The sequence below is a fragment of the Camelus bactrianus genome, chromosome 20, assembly GCF_048773025.1.
Source record: "Camelus bactrianus isolate YW-2024 breed Bactrian camel chromosome 20, ASM4877302v1, whole genome shotgun sequence".
In the NCBI taxonomy this organism is placed as follows: Eukaryota; Metazoa; Chordata; class Mammalia; order Artiodactyla; family Camelidae; genus Camelus; species Camelus bactrianus.
Genome location: NC_133558.1, coordinates 36,640,735 through 36,663,918, shown reverse-complemented (window position 1 = coordinate 36,663,918; position 23,184 = coordinate 36,640,735). Strand labels below are relative to the sequence as shown.

The 23,184-nt window shown below is 38.3% G+C and overlaps 1 protein-coding gene across 1 annotated transcript in view; it reads left to right on the top strand.

Annotated features, from left to right (window-relative positions):
• Window positions 1–23,184, top strand: part of BMP5 (bone morphogenetic protein 5) — a 109,661-nt gene that overhangs the window by 45,285 nt on the left and 41,192 nt on the right. Inside the window, exon 2 of the mRNA XM_010973915.3 lies at window positions 7,707–7,899. Coding sequence (XP_010972217.2) covers window positions 7,707–7,899 — 193 coding nt within the window. The remainder of the gene's footprint in view (window positions 1–7,706; window positions 7,900–23,184) is intronic.

The window sequence follows — 23,184 nt, the reverse complement described above, 5'->3', positions numbered from 1 at the left end:
GAAGGTGAGAAAGAGAAAAAGCAGCTCTCTGACAGCCAGGAGTGGGTGGGGCAGAGGGAGAAACAACAACAATTTGAACTATATTAACTTTATGAAATCAATAGTGACTTAATGTATTGCTGTCGTTGTTTAATTATTACTCAGTATATCAGTTTTCATACCAACCCTTGCTCTGTAGAACTGTAGGATTCCAGTAACCCCTGAGGGCTGGCTGCTGAGACCATCCATCCAATCTGAGGAGGAGTCCGTGTTCCTCCCAGTTCCAAAGCTCTCTGTATACAATATTTAATTCTTTGGGTCCCTAAATTGCTTATATTTTTTTAGAACAAAATAACATACCAATATTAGTTCATCCACTACATTTTGTAAACAACAAAACTGTAAGCATTGTATTTTAAATTGATTCAGGAAATCAATGTGTTTAGCGCTCATATTACAAACACTGAAATTATTTAACCATCTCACCTTTCCTTTTCGAGATTTTTTTTTTTTTTTTTGCTTCCTTGTAAAACTGTATTCATGAAGCATTTATGAGTACAGGTTAAGAGTATTTCAACTGTGGAACATTTGAAAGTCAACTGAGTTTGTCCTTTGAAACAAACCATTCAGGGGGACAGTTTCCCCTTTTTCAAGTCACACATGGCTGTCATATTAAGAGGCTCTTAGAGTTTCTGGAATCTGGAGTTTACCACACTCTCTGGGATGGTTAGCCTTTCAAAGAAACGTATACATGTGCATTCACTGACCAATGAATAGGCCTTCCTAGGACCGAGTTTGTTTCTCAGTGGACTAGTCAGCAAAGGATGCCTTGCAAAGATGTATCTTGGTAGTCACATGATATCTTTGCTTTTTTTTTTTTCTTTCACTTTAAAATGTTACAGAGATAAGTAATAATTCTATGAGTAATCTCCTAATGATTTTTTGCACTCAGCAGCGAACAATGATCTGTATTCTTTCAACAGCTGGCCAGGCTCCTGGGAGAATGCTATCTTCGCCTTACAGCTACTGTATCTATTTGTATCGTCCAAGTTACAGCCCTTGTGTGGGAGATTAAGACTGATTGCCCATGGATGGGTGTCCTTAAAACTGCAGATAAATCACTAAGAAGATAAAACTGCAATCCTCTGTTAATTAGTTCTCGTCTTCCAACATTGTAGACAGGCAAATATCTAGTCAGGATGTTTCTATCCAATTTCTTTTAATGATAAAGTCACTCTGAGAGGTGCCTGTTTGGGGGGAAAAAAAGAGAGTGCAGTCAGTCACTAACTTCTGTTAAATTACATCTCAACAGTAAAAGTCTTCAGGGGCGTCTTGTCTTTAAACACAAGAAGCACTAATCTTTGCAGAACTTGGGCAATTTAGAGCATTTAGAGTGTCGTTTGGTGCTTATAGAAAAGCAATCCTGTTTCTCCTCACTCTCAGCCCATTACTCATGGAATGTTAATCTTTTGATTCATATTTTACCTTTTGTAGGCTTTGATGGTGCTGCTTTTTAAAACCAAACCGTAAAAATAAATTCATTCTCTGGTTCTGTCAGCATAGATGAATCTCCATTGTTCTAGGTGGTTCGTAGACAGAAATGTGTAGAATACACAAAAACCTGCTTCCTGGAAGCAGAAGGGTGTGCCCTCCCCACCATCATTACGATCCTGTTTTGAGTGGTAAGCTGGGTGATTTTGCTGAATTTTCTGATGGTTTATTTGCTGCGGGTTGGTGTGTATGTCTAGACAGTAGAGCAACTCTTAATTTTTGCAGAGAGCACTGTGGGCAACCATCAGCTCAAATACCTCAGTCAGCCCTATGTTGGGCGGGTTTAATTTATCGTGATGGTCACTGGTTTACATGCAGTGATCTTCAGAACAAGCATGTGGCATCAGTGGCGCCGTGGGAGAAGAGCATCCGTGACACATGGCATCTGTGACACATTTGTTTGGCTGCTTGTAAAAAACACAGCCTGTGGGTCTTGTTTAGGCACCGAAACAGTAGCCTGGGCAGGTCGTTGTGTTGTCTTTTTAAATACAATCTTCAAACGTGAATCCGTTGCTACCGGATGTGTGTTTTCAATCTAGCTACAGAACTCTCTTTTCCACTTCACAAGAGAGAAACGGGGTCTATGGTGTGGGACAAAGAAATGGTCCCCACTAGAGAGAGGTGTTACCATCTTGCTCTCGACCTGTTTTTAACGTTCATGTCTTTTCATCCCCTGTGATGTGTCTGGGTCTGGCTGGAGTGAGCTAACCCTTCTGCTTGTTTTGTTTTGTTTTGCTTTATCTGTTTTGTCTGGTAATTAAGAGATCTTTTCTATCACCAAATAGGAATATAAACATGGTTTTTTAATGCAGTCTTGTGCAGATTTTAATCTGGTAACAGATATTATTAGAAATGATCATAAAGAAATTTAGAAACCCGTGGTATTTTGTTGATGTTACATTTAAAGGTGAGAATGAATTAGAAGATTCAAGTATTTAATACATTATGAATAACCCCCACTAATAGTATACCTTTTAAAGATTTTTTTCTACTTGTTTATTTGCTTTTCTTTTCAGCTTCCCAAGCAATTGACAATTGCAAGGGGTTACAGAGCACTGTGATAAGTAGAGAAACACAATATATTTAATATATTTACCAAAATCATCACAGTAGGAACAAGGCAAAGCTAGCTCCTATAAAAAGCTTACATTTAAGGAATATACAGTGTGTGTGCGTGTGTTCTCTTTAATCTGTCTTGGGAGTGTTGCTTGGGGTAGTGGGTCTGATGGGCAAAGGTTGGCGTATGGCGGGGTTTGTCTGGTGAGTTACACTTATTTTAAGATACGGTTGTAGGCGAAGGAAGACCTTGCGTACTAACACCGATATTGTATGATGCTAATTCAGGTGGTGAAGACAGTCACTTGCTGATTCATAAACATTTCCTTAGGTGGGTAGTTGAGTCAGTATAAGCAAGTGAATATAATATGACATTTGCGACAATAAAGATCAGAGGAAGTGAGTTCTAGAAAAATGAACAGAATCCAGAATGACTGGCACCCTCTATGGGCAGGAGTGTCAGGGAGGAGAACGTGAACATTGAAAGGTCAACTCCCCTGAGGGATAATTAGTTCAAACAAAGGAACAAAACTACATCCAGGAAAGACAAACGCATGCATGGGGCTGTGTTGTTGAGGGCTTGAGGCATGGAAACCCCCACCGTGGGTGGAAGTCTGTTCGCTCCCAAAGATAGGCTGTGTGTGGGCTCTTGGGCACATTCCAGAAACTCTCGTATGTAAGTTAAGTTGTGAGGATTAAATAAAACCTGTGCCCCGAGGATGAGAGTTAAGTATGTTATCCTGCCCTCAGGATGCTGCTGAGGGCAAAGACAGATCCAGCTCTTGCCCCATTCACAGTCTTTCATTCAGCCTCTTCGGATCAGGCGCTGTACGGTGTTAAGCACTCACCCGCCCTGGCCCTTGCAGCCATTTCTCTACGTTGCTGTGCGGTGCTGATAAACCTCGTTTGATATCCAGTTGACCCTCGAACAACACGGGTGCAGCTGCATGGGTCTACTTATTTGTGGACTTTTTTTTTTTTTTCAATAAATAATATGTTGGAAAAAAATTTTTGGAAATTTGCAACAATTTGGAAAAAAAAAAACTCAGAGATGAACCGCGTCCCCTGGAAATACCAAAAAAAAATTTTTTTTTAAGTTAGATATGTGATGAATGCATAAGGTATATGTAGATAGACATGTAATATACAAAAGATGTGTTTAATCAATGTGTTTACGTTATTGGTAAGGCTTCCGATCAACAGTAGGCTATGAGTAGCTACGTTTTTGGAGAATCAAAATTATATGCAGATTTTCGACTGTGCCAGGCGGTCAGTTCCCCTGGCCCTCACATTGTTCCAGGGTTAACTGCACGAACAATGAACTAGTCTCTAAGTAGGATGTCATTATGTAGGTGGTAGGGAAATTAAGCAAAGATTTATAATGAGCTTTAGAAGACAGACATCTGTTACCGCCTGGCTGTCATCACCCAATTTCTTATTCTTAAGTCAGGGATATTAATATTTGACACCTCCCTAGCAGTGCTCTTTGAGGTAACTGAGATTACCGTGTGAATAGTTTTGAGTATCATTAGGAGTGCAAGGCTATATAAATACCAGTTTTATTCCATTACTCACTCCAACATGTCCCATGGAATTTACCAGTGCAATTATAATTCAAAGCAGTGGGATCCGGGACTCTGAATCACTGGACACAAATCTGCACTGCAGCTTTATTCTGTGTGGTATATTTAATATAAAATTTTATGAAACCCTTTGAAAATTTGCCCCCTTAAGGGGTTAGGTTAAATAGCCTGGATTAGAAAACTGAAATTTTATAATAACAGCTGAAATTCTAGCTTCCCACTTTATTACACTAACATCTCACAGGGGATTCCAGAACAGTAGATGACTTTACATAATACACGAATTCAGTACTCGTCTGCGCTACCCAGGTGCATGCCGTGGGCTGGGTCCTGACAAACTCATGCCGAAGCCCTTATTTCCAAGACTACAGTTATTCTTGTCTAAATTTCAAATATAAAATTGATATAAAATTGATCGTTCGTGAAAAATTGAAAAATGAGTGTTATCACTTAGAACTTTGGATATTGACTTTCTGAATCGAGAAAATGTCTTTTTGAATGACTGGCTAGTGTTGTGGTATAGAGTACGGAACCCCTCAAGCAGAGCTGGGGACCACGCCACTTAGTGAAACACACGGACATTTTGCAGCAAAGCCATGCTTATAAAGTGGGATAAACAGGGACTTGAAAATCACCTCAAATGAGTTAATTTCCACTCCTTCTGCCAAATGAACTTGAAGCCAAATTTTTCAGTTTTCAGAGCTTTTTGGGTTTGGGACTTATGAATGCAAGATTTCAGATCTTTATGAAAGCATAAATTCTTATTAAATTAGGACAAAGTAACAGTCTCTGAGCAGAAGCAGCAGTGTATCCTGGAGTTTGAGAACCATCGCTTGGTTGGCATCCAATGCCTGGGTTCAAATTCTTTGGCAAGGTGTCTCTTTTCTACACTTCGTCAGTTTCCTCATCTTCAAAACGAGGGTGATAACAAAGCAGACCTCCTAGGTTGTTATGAAGTGTAATATGTTAAGATTAATAAAATGCTTAGAACAGTGCTATTTAAATACTGTTTCATAATGTCATCTACTTCCTTTAAATTGGGTTCAGAAAAGAACATGTTTTCAGTGAATTAAAGGAAGTTCTCTGTAAACAAGAGCTGCAGCTAGCTTCAATATTCATACGTACACTCTAGTTACTGGGTATCCAGTTTGTAGATATTTTCTGACCCTTACACCTCCCTCTCACATGGCTCAGTTGGGAGAATGGACCAACGGAGATGGAGACCCAGCGTTAGCCGTCTGCACTACCGCCAGCCGAAGTTTAGACAGAAAACAGGTTTAAATTATGGACCAAAATAGGATCCTAAAAATGGAGTCATCTTCCTTACTTAGGGAAAAGTTAATTAATCATCTCCCCGGGAATGGATTAGGACCGAGATAATGATATTTAAATAAAACAAAACTTCGTGAGTCTTGTGAGGTGGTGTTGGTGTAAGCCAGCCAGCCCAAGAACACCATTCTTGCCAAGTCCGTGGGATGAAAATGTCTCCTGGGGTGGCTTACATTTCTTTTCTGCAGCTTCTTACTCTCCTAAACACCTCCTACTCCTGCCGGGAAAAGAAACCAATTATTTTGAAGGATGAAGGCAAGGAATTGTAGGCCCCTTTGTCGTGAGCATCCTCTCAGACATGGAACCCCATCTGGCGCTGGAGCTTAGGGTCTAGCAGCCTCAGTTCCCCAGAATCACTCCTGGATGATAACTGTCTTCTCTCTCCCTTAATCTTGGCTCTCCTCTAATTTTGGATCCCAAGTTTCATGTATTTCTAGCAATGTTAGTATAACTTCAATAAACCTCCTAAAGATATTTTTGTATCTTAATCCAACTTTTGGACATTATAAATCTTTCATATAACATATTTTAAAAATCTTCTTGTAACAAAAGTTTAGCGATGGAACATCACTGGATACATTTACAAAACATTAATTTAAGTTATAATCGTGAGACATGGGGAACACAGTCCTTTGCAGTGGATTTTTTTGTAACCTCTCTCATATTATCTGACATATATGAGATTTTGAGAAACCTACCAATGCTGAGAAACTTAACTCCATCAAATTGTTACCAAGTCCAGACTAGTTCTGCTCGCTGCACGACAGGCCGATACATCAGGAAACGAGGTGTTGGGGCAAGGAATGATGACTTCATTCAGAAAGCTGGCAGACTAAGATGGGGGACGAATGTCCTGGAGAACCATCTTCCCCAAGTCAGAATTCAGGCTCCTTTTATACTGAAAAGGGGAGGGGGTGTGGTTGGTTGTTGCAAAACTTCTTGGTGTCGAAATCCTTTGTTCTTGCGGCTGTCCACGCAGGTCAGGTCATGGTGTCCCTCTAAACCTCCAACAAAACAAATGTTATATTCTATTCTGCAACTTTTTATTTCTATATGAATGGAAAAGTGTTATACCTTTAAAGGTCAGACCCTTGAGAATGGGGTCTTCTGTCTGTTTCAGGCTCTAGGCAACATTCTTTTATAAAAGGTGCAGAACCAGCATGACTCAGCACAGGAGCCCAGGGTTAGAACCAAAGGAACAGATCTAATATGGAGTCAGATTTGTTCTTCCCTTTTATAAAATGGTGAGGCATTCATGACTAAAAATGAGCCCTTTCAATAGGTAGCTCCTCCAGAAAGCTTTTGGTACCCAGCATAGACTATATCAAACAATACACTCTCTTACAAAGCCAGATGATGTAATGCGATGCCTGACACTTACTGTCCTGAATTCTCCCACATTCCTCAATATTCCCAAGAAGAGAAATTCTCTGACCTCATTTGGTAGAAAGGTTACTGAAGGGAGAAATACGTTCCCCTCTCAATCCTGTGTGAGAACAGACAGAGGTCATTGGGAGGTTGGATGCCGTACCCCAGATGCAAAGTTGTACTCAATAGTCTATAAGAACTTTTTTTTTTCTTTTTGTTTTTTTTAAAGAAGAGCATTTTGTTTGCAAAAAGGAGGAAACAAAACCTCTTCTGGGGAAGACATTTTCAAAATCATCTTTCTCATGAAAATGACTTTGTTTTATTTACTTGACCTCTACAATTTCATAAACACAGTCCCACTGAGCCTGCAGTTCCTTCCTTCTTTCCTCCCTTGGCTGTGCTAAATCTCACCGCTGACTTCACCTGGAACTCCAGAGTATTTCTGTCACAGAGTCCTAATTCCTGTATGAACCCTCCTCTGTTCTGGTACTTGATACATACTAGTAATAACTTTACAACCTTCCCTTTTAAAAACATTTTTGGATAACCTTTCCATTGAGGAGCCAGGAATTTGTAGAAAACCACAGAGGTTCTATTGCTTTTGAACTCGAGGCTGTTGGTTTGTGGAATTTCCTTCAACTGGAAACACGTCTGAGGCTGCGGTTTTAGTGTTTTCCCAGTTTTATAACATCCTGCTTGTTTGTTTTCATTTTCAAAGCTACAGAATTTACCATTAATTTCCATATTTTATAAAGGACTAACATTTTCTCTTTCTTCCTTTCTTTCTTTCTTTCTTTCTTTCTTTCTTTCTTTCTTTCTTTCTTTCTTTCTTTCTTTCAGTTGAAAGAGACAAGGATTTTTCTCACCAGCGAAGGCATTACAAAGAATTCCGGTTTGATCTTACTCAAATTCCTCATGGAGAAGCAGTCACGGCAGCAGAATTCCGGATATACAAGGACCGGAGCCACAACCGATTTGAAAATGAAACGATTAAGATTAGCATCTACCAGATCATCAAGGAATACGCAAATAGGTATCAACTTTATATCTGATTTATTATCTTAGCAAACAAATGTTACATTGTGGTCAAATCCATAGAAAACCCTCCTGATCTGTCAAATCGTGCTTTCTTTGAGCTTAGTGGCAGTGAAGGTCAGGTATAGATACACAGAAAAGTAACTGATCTGAAACGTGCCTGGTACATTTCTCCTCAGCTTTTCCCTACTCCTGACACCAGTCTGTGTGCTCAATCGTTTCATGCCCTGCCGTCCCCACCAAAAGCTTTCCAGGCCCACTGCCTCATTTTGTAAATGAAAAAAAAAAAAACCAAGCTTCCATTTTATTCTGCACACATGAAGTTAATCATTAAGATGATGTAAAGCACTTGGTGTTTTGCAAGTTAGAGAAGAGGGGCTGTATTTTTCCCTGTAAGTGTAAATCGTCCATAGGGTTACGTGTATTTTGACGGAAGACATTGTATTTGCAGTCGATTCTGACAGTTAACCTGTATGTCTCTGTCCATTCAAAATGGTGCAGAAATGGACAGATAATGCGAAAGACCAAATGTTTGAAAGCCTCAGCAAATGAGCCACCAAATACAAGAATTAGGAAGGGACCTTATGGCGTTTTCACCCAAAAGGCAGAAATTGCTTGGGTCACACCTTTGACAAGTGATTAGCACTTTTGTTGAACAGACCTTACATTTAAAAAAAATTCATATTGAAGTGTTATGTTGAGGTGAAGTTTATTCCAGTAGTTTTCATTCATTAAGTCTAGATCTTTCTCTCGGTGAAATACACTGTTCTTCTTTGATGGGACAAATAATTAAAGACAGCTTTTATGTCCTCTCTAAGGCCCTTTCTCTCCTTGTTGAATATTTCCAGTTTCTGATGTTTGGATTTTTCTTGGTCTTCTGGAGTGTGGGATTTCCCAGTGGGTCTTCCATGGAACACCAGACCCCCTCTCCCAATACTCAAAGAAGGAAAAGAATAAACAGGGTTTGGGGGCAAGTGCATTTGAAAAGTCTACTTGTTAGACTGTGTTTTAGGACATTCACAGTGGGTACCCGAATAGCAAAGTCTTGCAAAGGCTTTATAGGAAGGACACCCGTCAACTTTGCCTTACCTAGTCTTCCTCAAAATTATTCGACTGCGGAATCTTTTCCTTTGGGTTTGTAATCCTTAATATCCTATGAAACACTGGCTCAGGAGGACACCCCTCAGTAAATATTGATCTCTGTACACTGTTATTTTAAAAGCAGTCATTCCAAGGCAGAACGGTCTCTGTTCTTTTCTCAGCTCTAACACTTAACTAGCTATTTGTCTGTGGGTGAATTTTTTATTTGTTGTTTTTAAGTCTCAGTCCTGTGGTTCCACTTATAAAATGAGGATACTCATATTTTTTTCCTTCCTCACAGAGACAGGGCCTGGCTTACTGCCTTGTTTTTTAAAATACTGAATGATGATGGTGGTGTGGTTTTAAAAATTAAATAACTAGAACTGAAAATAATGCTCCCAATATTGTTTACTTACATGGCCATAGCTAACAGATATTTTATTTATAATCCTCTTTTCTGTGTCTTTTTCCACTCTTAGACTGTGAGCTCTTTAGAGGAGGAATAGTGCCTTAAGTAATTTTTAGCCTCAGCACTATGAATTCACTTGGTATGATTTACAGTTTTGAAATTATTATTACCCATGAATGAGATGCTACTTCCATGAACACATACTGAAATGCTTGAATTATCTTTATTTTAGGCCATTAGCAGTATCTTTTTATGAATGTTGAATTTGTTCTTGGTTATTTAACACACCAAGTATTTTTTTTTTTTAACGAGAACTATTGGTACGCTGGGCCTCTGTCCTCTGGAATATATTTATTAATTGTTTGAATCTAAATACAGACGTATACATTGATCTCAGTGAAAGGTCCTAACTTTTATTTAGGTCCATTGATTTTCCCGCTCAGGATGGTTTTGAATGTCATCCAATGAACAAGCTATTCCTTTTTTCCTTTCACTCTTATCTTCTACGTATGTGAACTGTATGATTTAAGACATAATAGCAATGATGAAAATAGGACTAAGATTCTATTGATAATAATTTGTAGATTTATTTCTGAGTGAACCCATGCTGATTTTTTATTATAATACATTTTGAAATATTTTTTAGTATTGTGTTACCATCTCTTAAAACTTCTGTCTTTCCACATACACAAAATGAATTCACGAAGCTAAAGAAGTGTACAATTAATTTATATAGTTCAATTTTTTGAATGATGGTTTTTGTGAGTTTGTAGCGTTTATGCCCCCAAAATTATTAAAGCTTAAAATGGCACTAAAAATGCTTAATCAGACCTTATAGTTTAGGGAAATTTCATCTCTCTTTAAAAATAGAGCATTTGTCTGTCTTGAAACTTTGTTTGTCTTGAAACTAATTATAGCTGCTTTTAAACAAATTATTCTCAGTGTTTCTACGACTGGTTTTGCACACTCTTTCGGTACTCTTGGGTGTAATTGGCCACGTCTTTCTTTATTTTAACATGCGTTTAAATCTAGTCTAAGATCCAGAATTTCACTAGTATTATACCTAAGTCTTTGAAAAATGATTTCTAAAATCTAGTACGCGTGTATCTTTGATTGGTATTCTCTTGCTTTGCATACTGTTGCTGAATTACGGTTTTCCTCTTGTGGGGTGATGCTGTACCCATTGCTTTTGTGTTGTTTTCCCTAATGGTTATGGAAGTTTTTCCCCAATTATTGGTTTCAATCTCTGAAACATACAAACTCACATGTGCATACTAAGAGAAGATTCTATTGATAATAATTTGTAGATTTATTTCTGAATGAACCCATGCTGATTTTTTATTAATAATACATTTTGAAATGTTTTTTGTTTATTGAAGTATAGGCAGTTACAATGTATCAATTTCTGGTGTACAGCATCATGTCCCCATTATGCGTGTATATACATATATTTATTTTCATTTTTTTAATTAAAGATATTGAATATAGCTCCCTGTGCTATACAAAAGAAATCTGTTTTTTATCTATTTTATTATATAGTGGTTAACAATTTGCAAATCTCAAACTCCCAAACTTATCCTTTCCCACCCCCTTTCTCCAGTATCCATGAGATTGTTTACAATGTCTGCTAATCTGTTTCTTTTGTAGATTAGCTCATTAGTGTCCTCTTTTTTCTTTTTCTTTTTTTTTTAGATTCCACATATGAGTGATATCCTATGATACTTTTCTTTCTCTTTCTGGCTTACTTCACTTAGAATGACAATCCCCAGGTCCATCCATGTTGCTGCAAATTGCATTATTTTATTCTTTTTTATGGCCCAGTAGTATTCCATTGTATAAATATACCACAACTTCTTTATCCAGTCATTTGTATATACATTTCAATTTTGATACCCTTGATTAAGTGGGAGAATTTCTAGCAAAATGCCTTCTTTATCTTTGAAAAAGTCATTCATTCACTGCCAGTGGTTCATTAATCTGTAGTGTAAGAAAGTACAATCTGATGCCCTGTCATTAATCTGTACATCTGGGACCTCCTTTTTAGACTCCATTTTCTCTTCCAAAGCAAGAAGAGAAGATAGAGAAACAGGTCATATGCCTCTTAGAGTATTTCAGGTTTCTATTTTGAATTTCAAAGTCACTATAGAAAATAGTAATGTATGGCAGTAGGGGCATGGTCTTTGGAATTCCCACATGGGGAAATTGATGTACCTCTTGGTGTCTCGGTTTATAACTTTATAAAAAAATAATTAAAGCAAAAACAAGTGTTTCAGAACAATAAGGAATATTTCAGGTGATGTGGGAAGGACTAGTGCTTATCACAGTGCAAAGACCAGGGATGCTGTTTAATAAATACATCCGTCAATATATACTCTTACAGCTTAATCGGAGCGTCTATTTTACTAGGGTTTAGAGGGTTGCATACAAAGCGTTACCAAAAGGAGATGTTTATTACAATAATAATAGCTACTGTTTGCTACTGTTTCTGTAAAGAAAAAGTTAGCAAAATGATTCTAGGTGACTTTACTTAATAAAAATTTACCTGATCTTTGATTCGTATAAAAGGGATCAGTACATTTTAAGTCTAATAATGAAATGAACGCCATCCAACTTACAAGCCCTGAAGCTATGAACTTGACCCTGGGAACGCAAATTTTAGATAGTCAAATTCTTCCCTAAAATACAGTTGTTTTCTGGAAAATGGAAATGCTATACTTAATAGAGGAAGTAGAAATTGTGTTTAAAAAATATTTAGTAACAACTGGAAAGTGCTCCGACTATAATGTTCATTGCAAAAGTGAGAAACAAATTTCATTTATACTTAATACACATAATTATATTAGTTATAAATTCATGTGGAAAGCAGGTTGGAAGGAAGCATCAAGTGTTCGTTGCAAGCTTGCAGGTAATTTTAAATTTTAATTCTTCTTCCTTTCTGTACTTTCTAAATTTTTATAGCAAAAATTCATTTTATAATCAGAAACAAGCAGAAGTATAGTCAATAAAGAGAGAGAGAAGATAATGAAATAATTTTGTTACACATTTCTTTACAAAACAGTGACCCCAACATTTCCAGGTAGAGAGGGGCAAAGATCAAAACTAAACTAAACTGAACCCTAGGATTTAAAAATGAGTTGCTCTAATTTTTTCTTAAGCTGCGAAAGACATTTTTTTCCCAAGCTGCGAAAGACATTTTTTTCCCCACAGAAAAAGGAGATATTTTCTTTCCCTTGTTTTACAGAAATGTTTCCTGCCAATTGGGAACTTTGACTTTAATTCTCTGAAAATGGGAAAGGAATGGATTAAAAATACTTCACTTATTTATCATGCAATCACAGTTAAAATGGAAAGAATTTCAATCTGAAACACTGATTTTAATATCCAGTTATTATTATTCCTGGTTCAGTATTGATTACTTGTGGTCTCGTGTGTTTCTCAAATCCAGAACTAAAATGGAGATAGGAAAATGAACTAGTTTCTCTGGCCATTTTCAAGCGTAAGTTCACTTCTTAAAACTTCTGTCTTCAAACTTGTGGATTTTATCTATGTACTTAGTGTTTTGGGTTCTTCTGAGAAACAATTGAAAAGTCAGGGCAGACCATACTCTTTAAGACAGCGCGTTTGACAATGCAAACATCTATGTGTGTGTACATATACATTTCACATATTTAAAGCTCGCTTTTCCTAAGATATCATCTGGGAGTGTCAGGGTGGGGACAATAATTTAGACTGACATTTTATAGATACGTTTTATAGTCAAGACATTGTCTGATCTATTAGCCATCTAGTCTATAAATTCTTTGACAGTGTTGTGTAATTAAATAAGAAAGAGGCAGACCCATTATCTCATCTCTTTTCACACTTACTTATCTTCGCAGGACTTAAAACTCTTAAAATTATATATTTCGTTCCTCCCCTCCCCCACCTCCCCCATTTATCCCTGCTCATATTTAATTTAAATGTGTGCAATTTAAAAGCGTGTTCTGATATTTATCCAAATCTTTATTTTTCTTGGGCAAAGCTTAACGTGCTTCGCATCATTTCACTTATTTAATCTTTTCATGTGAGGCTGACAGCCCCAAATTCTATAGAGAAGGCATCACTCTTTAGTCACACCTCATATATCTGGCATTATTGGGAAATGAGGTCTCCATGTGATTGAATTTTCCAGATAAGGCAGCTGAGTGGGGTATGCTTTTACTGAGCCCCTTACATGTGGCCGGCGCAGGGGACGTGAGGCGAGTAAATAAGATCCCCAGAGCCCACAGCCTGAGGCTGGGGCTGTGGTGGGCTTGCCACACGCAGGCTTCGATAACTATAATACAATGTGCCGAGCAGGGTGATGTGAGAGTGCAGTATGTGGTGTGGAAACACCAGGGGAGGAGAAATTAGTTCTTCACGTGGTAGGGGGAGGAACTTCAGGAAAAGCCACTGGGAGGAGTTCACCCTTGAGTTGAGCCTTTGAAGATGAGTAGGAACACTGTGTTAGGGGAGAGAGAGAGAGAGAGGGAGAGAGAGAGAGAGAGAGAGAGAGAGGTATCCTAGAAGAACTATTCCTAAGCATTCACATATTTAAATGCCTAAAGAATTAAGTAATACGAATGGAAGTACCAGCGCCAGTAGTACGTTTACTACCAGCAGCCAGCACTTATCCATTTAATGGGCACTCACCATGTGTCTGGCACTGTGCTAAGTGATTTACTTGAATTAATTTTTTCACATATATATATATTTATATACTCCCTAAAGAAAATATGCTGGGTATAATTCAACCGCTGCCGAACTTTCTGCTCTGAACATACATTTCTATGCTCCGTTGTGAACACATTTTCAGCCAGCCTGCGGGCTGTCAGTCGCCACCTTCCCTGCTTGGATGTATTTAGTTGAGCTGTCATCATCCTAGTTCACAGTACATCATCTCTCCCCGCCGCTCCTGCTTCTCTGAGGTTTGTGATTCTTCTGTGGACATACTTCAGAACGTACATGGACAGTTTCCACCCAGGAAGATTTCCTGGGCTCTGAGGATGGTCGGTGCTGTCTTCTCTGAGGATACAGGACAGCACACCAGCATGATGTGCATTTCTGCAGTATGAGGGGATCAAGCCCTACTTCAGTGGTTCCCAGCTGAGGGGATTCGGCTCTCAGGAGGCATTTAGCAATGTCTGGGGGCATTTTTGGTTGTCATTGTTGGTGAGGGTGGAAGGATGGGGGTCTATCAGCATCTAATGGAGGATGCTGCTAAACCTTCTGCCATGGACGAGACAAGCCTCACCCCAATAAAGAATGATCTGGTCCACATTGTCCATAATACTGAGGTTGGGAAATCCTGCTCTAGTTAAAGATTTAAGTTATAAACCTAAAAGTGGGAATAATTTATGCCATAAAGGCAATTTTTCTTTGACGATTTCATAGTTGGGGTCATGAGAGTCCTTAGGAATTTGAACTGCGTAGATCACTCATTCATTAGAGGGCACTGAACGTGGTTGGGCTACACACGTAACAGATGCACTTCTTTGTTTCTCGCTGAGTGAAGGAATCTCTCGCGCATGTGTGTGTGTATTCAGTAGCATTTGTTTAGATCTCTCTGCAGTGAAAAAAATATGGGATGACATAATGCTAGGAAACCTGCTAACATTAACAATATCTTGGCCATTAAAAAAATTCTGCAGAGAGAAAAAGGGATTGAATTTTCATCGTAGGAATTCAACTTGTTCCCCCCCCCCTTTTTTTTTTGCCATGCTTGTCATTCAATTCCATCTAATATCATCTCGTTTACCTATTAGCATCTGTGCCTTTTAAATGTAGATACGGCATTGACTCAGATATTCTGAAAATTGGTGTTCCGTGAGATTTACAGAAGCTTGTGATCTCACATTGGTTTGGGGACAAAAAAAATTACCATCTGAAAAAATATCAGTCAGCTAACAGAGTCAAATTCTAACTTTTGAGCTGAACTTGCTCAGGAGAGAAAACATGACATTATAACCCCCAAAGAATATCCTTGATTAATTTGCCGTCCTTGTTAACGTGTCCTGTACTCTTAGAGCTCCTGGAATATCAGGGTCCTCCAATGGTGTGGTGGGATTTATGTCCGATACCCAGAGAAAGACGTGTGCTTTCTTCTTGGGTGGCCATCGTGACATTTTTACCGGGTGTGATAAGCTATTCAGAGACAAAAAGGAGATGGAAGGAGGTGAAACAGTTATCACCGTAGACATCTGGGGAAAGGTGCAGATGTCACCATGCTCTACAAAGTTCATGCCTCGTGGAGATAGAGGAGAATTTTCACTTTTCCTCTAAAATTTATCTGTGTATCTTCTAGGCAATTTCCCAAAGTTTTTCTTGGCCAGATTTAGAGCTTCTTGGTTAGACAGCAGAATGTTTATGCTCCTGGTGAACTATTTCTTCTTTCTCTTTCCCTCTCTCTCTCCGTATACATGTATTTGTATATATAAAATGCATCTGTATACACACATGCACACATACTTCCGTTTGCAACTAAAACAATCTAAAGAATATTTCTCTTTCATTATCTCATGGTTGATTATATACATAACTTTATTGCCTTTTAATACGTTTTCACCATAATTTTTTTCCTCCAGTTGAATTTAGGGACAAAGGATCATTGTGGATTATACTTACCAATACATGTCACTAAATTCAAAGAAAATGAATGGCTTCTTCTATCGAAAATCAGTACAGGTTATTAAAGAACTTTCAGAGTACTAATTGTGTAAGTCATTTCTGACCCTAATTATGTCATCAAGCATACAAGCATAAGACATACAACTTTTTTATATGCATACTTACATGCCATAAATATGTTTTGGTAAGAAAATAACAATTTTGGTAATTTGCATAACATTTTTATTTGCATATCTTTTTATGAAGTAGATAGGATTTTGATCTTCATTTAAAGAAGAATAAAAGCTCAGAAAGGTGACTTAAAGGGCTTAATTATTTTTTTTTCCTAATACTAAGCAAAACCTAAGTATAGCAAGTAATTGTTGAAATTAAGTGGATACCAACTCTGCCTATAATTGTGACTTTTTTGCTTTATGAAGGTGGACTTATAATGAGGCTCTTCAGAGGAGCTGTAAGTCCTACACTTTCTGCTCAAGTAATAAGATACCAGTGAGAAATGTTTGTTAATCATGTTTAGAAACAAGCAAGAGAATTTATTTGCCACAAGCCTATGAAAAAACAGATTTTGACAAACAATGAATGAGGGTCCCATCCAGCGGCTCATCCCACGTGTATTACTTTACCCGATTTCCCCCTGCTAAGGAGTGATTTCATTTGTAAAGCAGTTTTACATGTGAACTCCAACAACAGTGTTACGGAGAAGTCACCAAGCATAAGCTTATTTTGGAAGCTTGTCAGTGTCGTCTGTCTACATGCATTTCTTCTGGTGTTGAAATAAGAGAAGATGTTATGAATTTAAATGTGTCCTATAAATATTTCATGTTTCTTGCATTAACTAAAAATCCCTCTGTGTGACTCTCTTTGCCCCAAATCCCACGCTGTTTCTCTTCTCCATATCTTAGTCAAACTCATGATTTAAAACTTTGCTCTAAATCCCATTACTTTTTTGTCTTTTTTATTCACCCCTCCATCCACTGGAATTTGACTCCCATAATCCACTCTACTGATTGTCCACTGACATTCCCCGTGCTTCCAAATCTTACAGACACAATTTTTGTTCTTTCTATTTTTCTCAGCATCTGACATTGCTGACCACCTGCTATTTAATATGTGAAATATTTAATGTGTGAAAATGAGAGGGGGTGTATTAGTTTCCTGCAGCTGCTGTAACAAACGACCAAAAACTTGGATGGCTCAATACAACAGACATTTATCCTCTCACAGTTCTGGAGGCTAGGAGTCCAAAATCAAAGTGTTGTTAGGGTCGTACTCCCTCCAGACACACCAGGGGGAGGATTCTTTTTTGCCTCTTCCAGGTTCTGGTAGCCCCAGATGTTCCTTGGCTGGTGTCGGCATAACTCCCATCTCTGCCTCTGTCTTCTGCCGTCTTCCTTCTGTGTGTCTTTATCTCTGTGCCTCTTCTCTTCTTATAAGGGCACCAGTCATCTTGGTTGAAGGCCCACTCTAATGTCCTCATCTTAACTTGATTACAACTGCAAAGACCCTATTTCCAAATAAGGTCACATCCATAGTCGCTGGGGATTAGGACTTCAACATGTCTTTTTGGAGCACAAAATTCAACACATACCAGAGAGTATGGCAGTGACTATTTGATAAGAGAAATAGAGCCATCGTGAGTGATAAGGGACAAGGAATTTATTACAGTGATTTGACTTCCTGCAATTGTGGGACCTTTCAGGTAAGGTTGTTGCTTCTGCATTGGGTGATGGGTCTGAAGTTTGTAGCAGGGGAAGCTGGAAAAGAAAATGCTTGTGAAACAGGAGAAGTGGGACCTTCAAGGATATGCTAGAAGCCCAGGGACAAAGTGGAATCCAGGCCCATCTCTCAGAAATTCCAAATTCAAGGATGTGGGTGACCTGAGAAGAGGGAGCTGGTGAACTTCACCGTGAGCTCCACCACCCCTTGCTGGGGAGATGATCTGGCAGGAGGGATTTGGGCCAGGATTTGGAGACGCCAATGAAGTTAAGTTTCTGTGGAAGCTGGAAGAACAGTCCCCACAACAAAGTGAACCAGCAGATCAGACACCATGTACATGAGCAGCAGGAGAGCCGGACTCTCCTTCACCCGTCTTCCCAGCATAAACTCGGCCCCTGTGTCAACTTCTGCTCTCACACACATTTTTCTTATTGAGAACCTTAACACACAATGAAACAGGGGCAAGAATTCTGGGGTATTTTTGTCCCAGTTTAGCTAATTTGACAAAGTATGAAGCCACGACAGTCCACCCTTGTCAACTTGGCACCAATACACACCTTTTATAACCATTCTTACTTTTCCCAAAAATATAATAGTGATATAATTCTTCTGCCTTTTTAGTCCATCTTTGGATGCTGTTCATTCCTTTCCTGGTTGAGTCATGTTCCCCCTTTGATAACCTGTCACTGTAATACTGAACTTTGAGGTTAGTTAATATCAAAACTACTTAAAATCGATGGTAGGCAGATGGAGAAGGGGAGAACAGAAGAGCTGGTTAATACGTGTACAGCAGTTTTAATATCAAGACCAGGAGGTAATACTCATCGCAATCACAATCCTCATTTCTCAAACGGGTCACACAGTTGTCGCTGATATTTATCACTTCCTTCTCCTGTTATGGAATCCACATGCTCTTTGATTTTGGCAAGTACCATGGCTTTTAGGATCAGTCATCCCACATAGCGTGGTAGCCCTGTTTTGATTTTAGTTAATTCACAGGCGGGAGGAGCCCAAAGTGACCACATGGAGGTCTTGTCTTCTGATTTAATGGAGCCATTGCTGTGGCCATGGCAGGGGCGGGGGTGGGTGGCAGCCGTTACTGGGGACTAAAAGTCTGGATCAACACTGCCCAGCATCCAGGGGCCCAGCAGCAAAAGGTTTGGCTAGTGGGATCAGGTAGGGTGAATATGAAGAGCCACTGCTCTTCCAGCCCTAGATGTCCAGACCGATGCGAGATATGGTTAGAGAGAAACAGTCCTATATTGGTGGCAGATTTAGGTCATATAAAGCTTCCTGAAGGACATGTGTTATTTGCACAAGAATGGCACCAGTTGGTGCCATTCCGCTGTTCTACGAGGCCAGCTGCTGTAAGGTGTTGGAAAACGTGGTAAGACCAGTGGATTCCATGAGCATGAGTCCATTCTGCACATCGTTGGCTGCTGAAGGAGTTCTTGATCAGAAGCAGTGCTGTGTGGAACTCCATGGCAGTGAACAAGGCATTCTATAAGTTCATGGATAGTGATTTTGGTAGAAACCTCATGCGCAGAGAAGGAAAATTCATATCCATCGTGACTATTCCAGTGAGAACAAAGTTCTGCCCTTCCATGGTGTCCGTGGTCCAGCATGTCAGCCAAACACAAGGCAGCTGTCTATTCCCTCTGAGAAATGATGCTGTGCGATTTACTGTAGTTATCTAATCTTGTAAAATTGTGGGAAGTAGTTAGACAGTCTACGTGAGGCTGTTGCTCTGAATCTGATGTTGGTCCTAAGGGCCTCGGGGCAGACAGGAAGGAGAGATGGATGTGAGTTGGGGAAACGCGGAAAAGGCAGAAACTATACAGATCATTTGTAACCCGCGAGGACACACTGGAACCTGTCGATAAGCCTGTGACTTCAGTGAGGCAGTGATTTCCTAGCTACCACATCCTTCCTTTTAGATGTGCCCACATGGCTGGCCCGGGTTCAAAGGAAATAAATACGGAGATCCTGTGGGATCTGAAGGTGCTGCAGATCCAGCTGTGGGGCGATCCGGCAGATCTCCTCATTGTCCTTAAGCTTCAAAAATAGCCACTTTTAACAGGTGTGAACTGCTGTCTCATTGTGGTTTTGATTTGTATTTCCCCGATGATTAGTGATGATCAGCATCTTTCTATGTACTTGTTGGCCATATGTATGTCTTCTTTGGAAAAACCCATTCAGATTTTCTGCCCATTTTTAAATGATTTTTGGGTTTTTTTGCTATTGAGTTGTATGAGTTCTTTATATAATTTGGATATTAACCCCTTTGCAAATACTTTCTCCCATTCCATATTTCTCCCATTGTCTTTTCATTTTGTCGGTGGTCTCCTTTGCTGTACAAAAGCCTTTTCATTTGATAGAGTCCCACTTGTTCACTTTTTGCTTTTGTAACCTTTGTTTTTGGTGTCAGAACCAAAAAAATCATCACCAAGATCAGTGCCAGGGAGCTTACTGTCTATGTTTTCTTCTGGGAGTTTTATGGTTTCAGGTCTTACATTCAAGTTTTTGATTCGTTTTAAGTTAATTTTTGTGTATGGTGTAAGATTGTGGTCCAGTTTCATCCTTTTGCATGTGGCTCTTCAGTTTCCTCAACACCATTTATTGAAGAGACTGTCCTTTCCCCAGTGTGTATTCTTGGCTTTTTTGTTGTAAAGTAATTAAGCCAAATACATGGGCTTATTCCTGGGCTCTCTATACTGTTCCATTGATCTATGTCTCTATTTTTTATGCTAATATCAAATTGTTCTGATTACTATAGCTTTGTAATATAGTTTAAAATCAGGAAGTGCGATGCCTCCAGCTTTGTTCTTTCTCAAGATTGCTTTGGTTATTTGGGGTCTTTTGTAGTTTCATACAAATTTTGTGATTGTGTGTGCTCTTTCTGGGGAAAAAGTCATTAGAATTTTCTTTTTAATTTTAATTTTTAAGGCATAATTAGGGTTTTTTTTTTTTTAATTTACTTTTTTAACAGAGGCACAGGGATTGAACCCAGAACCTCGTGCATGCTCAGCACACACTCTACCTCTGAGCTACATCCTCCCTCCTGTCTTTGGAATTTTGATAGGGATTGTATTGACTCTGTAGATTGCTTTGGGTAGTACGGACATTTTAACAATATTAATTCTTTCAACCCATGGGTATAGAGTGTCTTTCCATTTTTTCCCCTGTGTCTTCTTCAGTATCTTTCAGTAATGTCTTATAGTTTTCAGAATCCAGGTCTTTTACCAACTTTGTTTAATTTATTTCTAGGTATTTTATCCTTGTTGATGTAATTGTAAGTGGAATTGTTTTCTTAATTTCTCTTTCTGATTATCTGTTACTAGTCTGTAAAAACACAACAGAGTTTTGCATAGAGACTTTGTATCCTGCAATTTTACTGAATTTATTTATTAGTTTCAACAACTTTTTGTGAAATCTTTAGGGTTTTCATGTCCTCTACAAACAGAGATAGATTTACTTTTTTCCTTTTCAATTTGTATGCCTTTATACAAAAGGAAAGAGGAGAAATGAACAGTCAAAAATGAAATAGCTTTGCTCAAGAACAGGAAACCATGAAGCTTAGGACGGCAACTGAACATTTATAACTGATCAGAGGTGAACTAGAAATACATGGATTTTTCATCCATACTATTTGCTTAGGTTTACCTTCTGATGAATTGCGATTTGCATCACTGAAATTCAGGTATTTCGGGTTTGCTTGGATCTGCTGGCTGATGCTTTTTCAAAATATATCCATTAAAAATGAAACCGTTTTCCTCAGAGACATGCTTAAAAGTTTTGATATTTGAATGTGAACAGTTTGGGATATATTTTTTTCTGGAAAAGTAGCACAATTTAAAAATAAGAGAAAATACATTGAAATTACTACCTAAAGATATTTATTAACTACTTGAAATTGCTCTCAGAATTTACTTCTTTGTACTTTTTTTGTTTTTCAAATGTGTTTTTATATCCTGCCAAGGGATGGCATTATACATACGCTTAGCAGAGTTAGTTAGAGCATCTTTTACCATATTTCTAATGAAAGTGGGCTTGGAAAGCAGGGTAGCACCTGAGTAGCTTCCAGACTGCAAAGTGAGTCCTTCTTCTGTTTAAGAAGCCAATAATGTGACTAGGTTAATTCTAAGATTACAGTCTCAAAGAAATTTTTTAAATATTTCGAAATTTTAAGGATAATCCACATTTTCTTAGGTGCTGTTTATTTGGTAGGTTTTCCAAGTTAGGAGGGACAGGGAGAATTTGATTTATATTCCATCACATGTGAATATAATCGATCCTTAAAATTTAAGTGGGAACTAATTAATCTTTTTATTGCATGGTTGTATATGCTTGTCCTATATCCATGGTATCTCAGACTGAGTCCTATATTGAACGTGAAGAAGTATCTCTAAGCCTTCTTTGGTAAACACTATAATTAGAATTGTGACAAAGAATGAAATTTGCATATTTTGGGGGTAGGGTAGCTGGACAATTCAACTGATCATAATACATTCATTTTAACTTCTCTAGGTTGATGAAAGAATGATATAAATCAAGTTTAAGTAAAGAAATGAAGGCATAGCTTCTAAAATATTGACTGGATTCTTTACTTCTGTTAAAAATCAGTTTTCAATGATCATAGATTATTTTTTCTAAGGAAATAATAAAGGTGCGTGATTTAATTTAATTCAAAATTAGTTTATTATATTTTGTAAGCCACCTCTGAAGTGACTTCTAAGATGCAGAGAGATGGAAAATACAGTAGACAAGTATTTCCCATAGCTTACTATGACATAGCTCTGATCTTCCTCGTATGAATTATATGCTCTCAAACAGATTCAGTACAGTATAAGATGTCACAAAGTGCATAATAGTGTATTTCTCTTCTACTTTTCTGGGGTGCCTTTTTTTCTCTCTCTCTCTCTCTCTCTTTTTTTTTTTTTTACCATTAACCTATCAGAGTCTCAATTTCATCAAGATAAAAGATCTGTTGTAAAAATTAAATGTCAGCAATATTATAGCCTTTAGCTCAGAGGCTGCCTGTAGTGAGGAAATAAAGAATAAAATAATTCATTATCATTACAACGAATACATTTGTAAATGTCACGCTAAAGTTAAGATGATACCTGATAATAACAGGGACATTGTGGAGGTGATCCTAAAACATACAAGCTTATATTCCCAGCTACTGTCGTCTGCAGGGGACTTTTGCACGCAGAGGATGTTAAAGAAAGTCTATGCGGACCCGTCACTCGATGCACAGGATTCCTCCCTTAATCCAATGGTATATTTGATGACCCTCTCTTGGTCTTTGATATCCATTACAATGCTTTAATAAAAAGTGGAAAATGAGATAAAAGTGAAAAAAATATACATAATAGAAGCTGAAACAAAAGGAAAACTACCTTCAAAACAGATGCTCGCATCCCGTCCCGC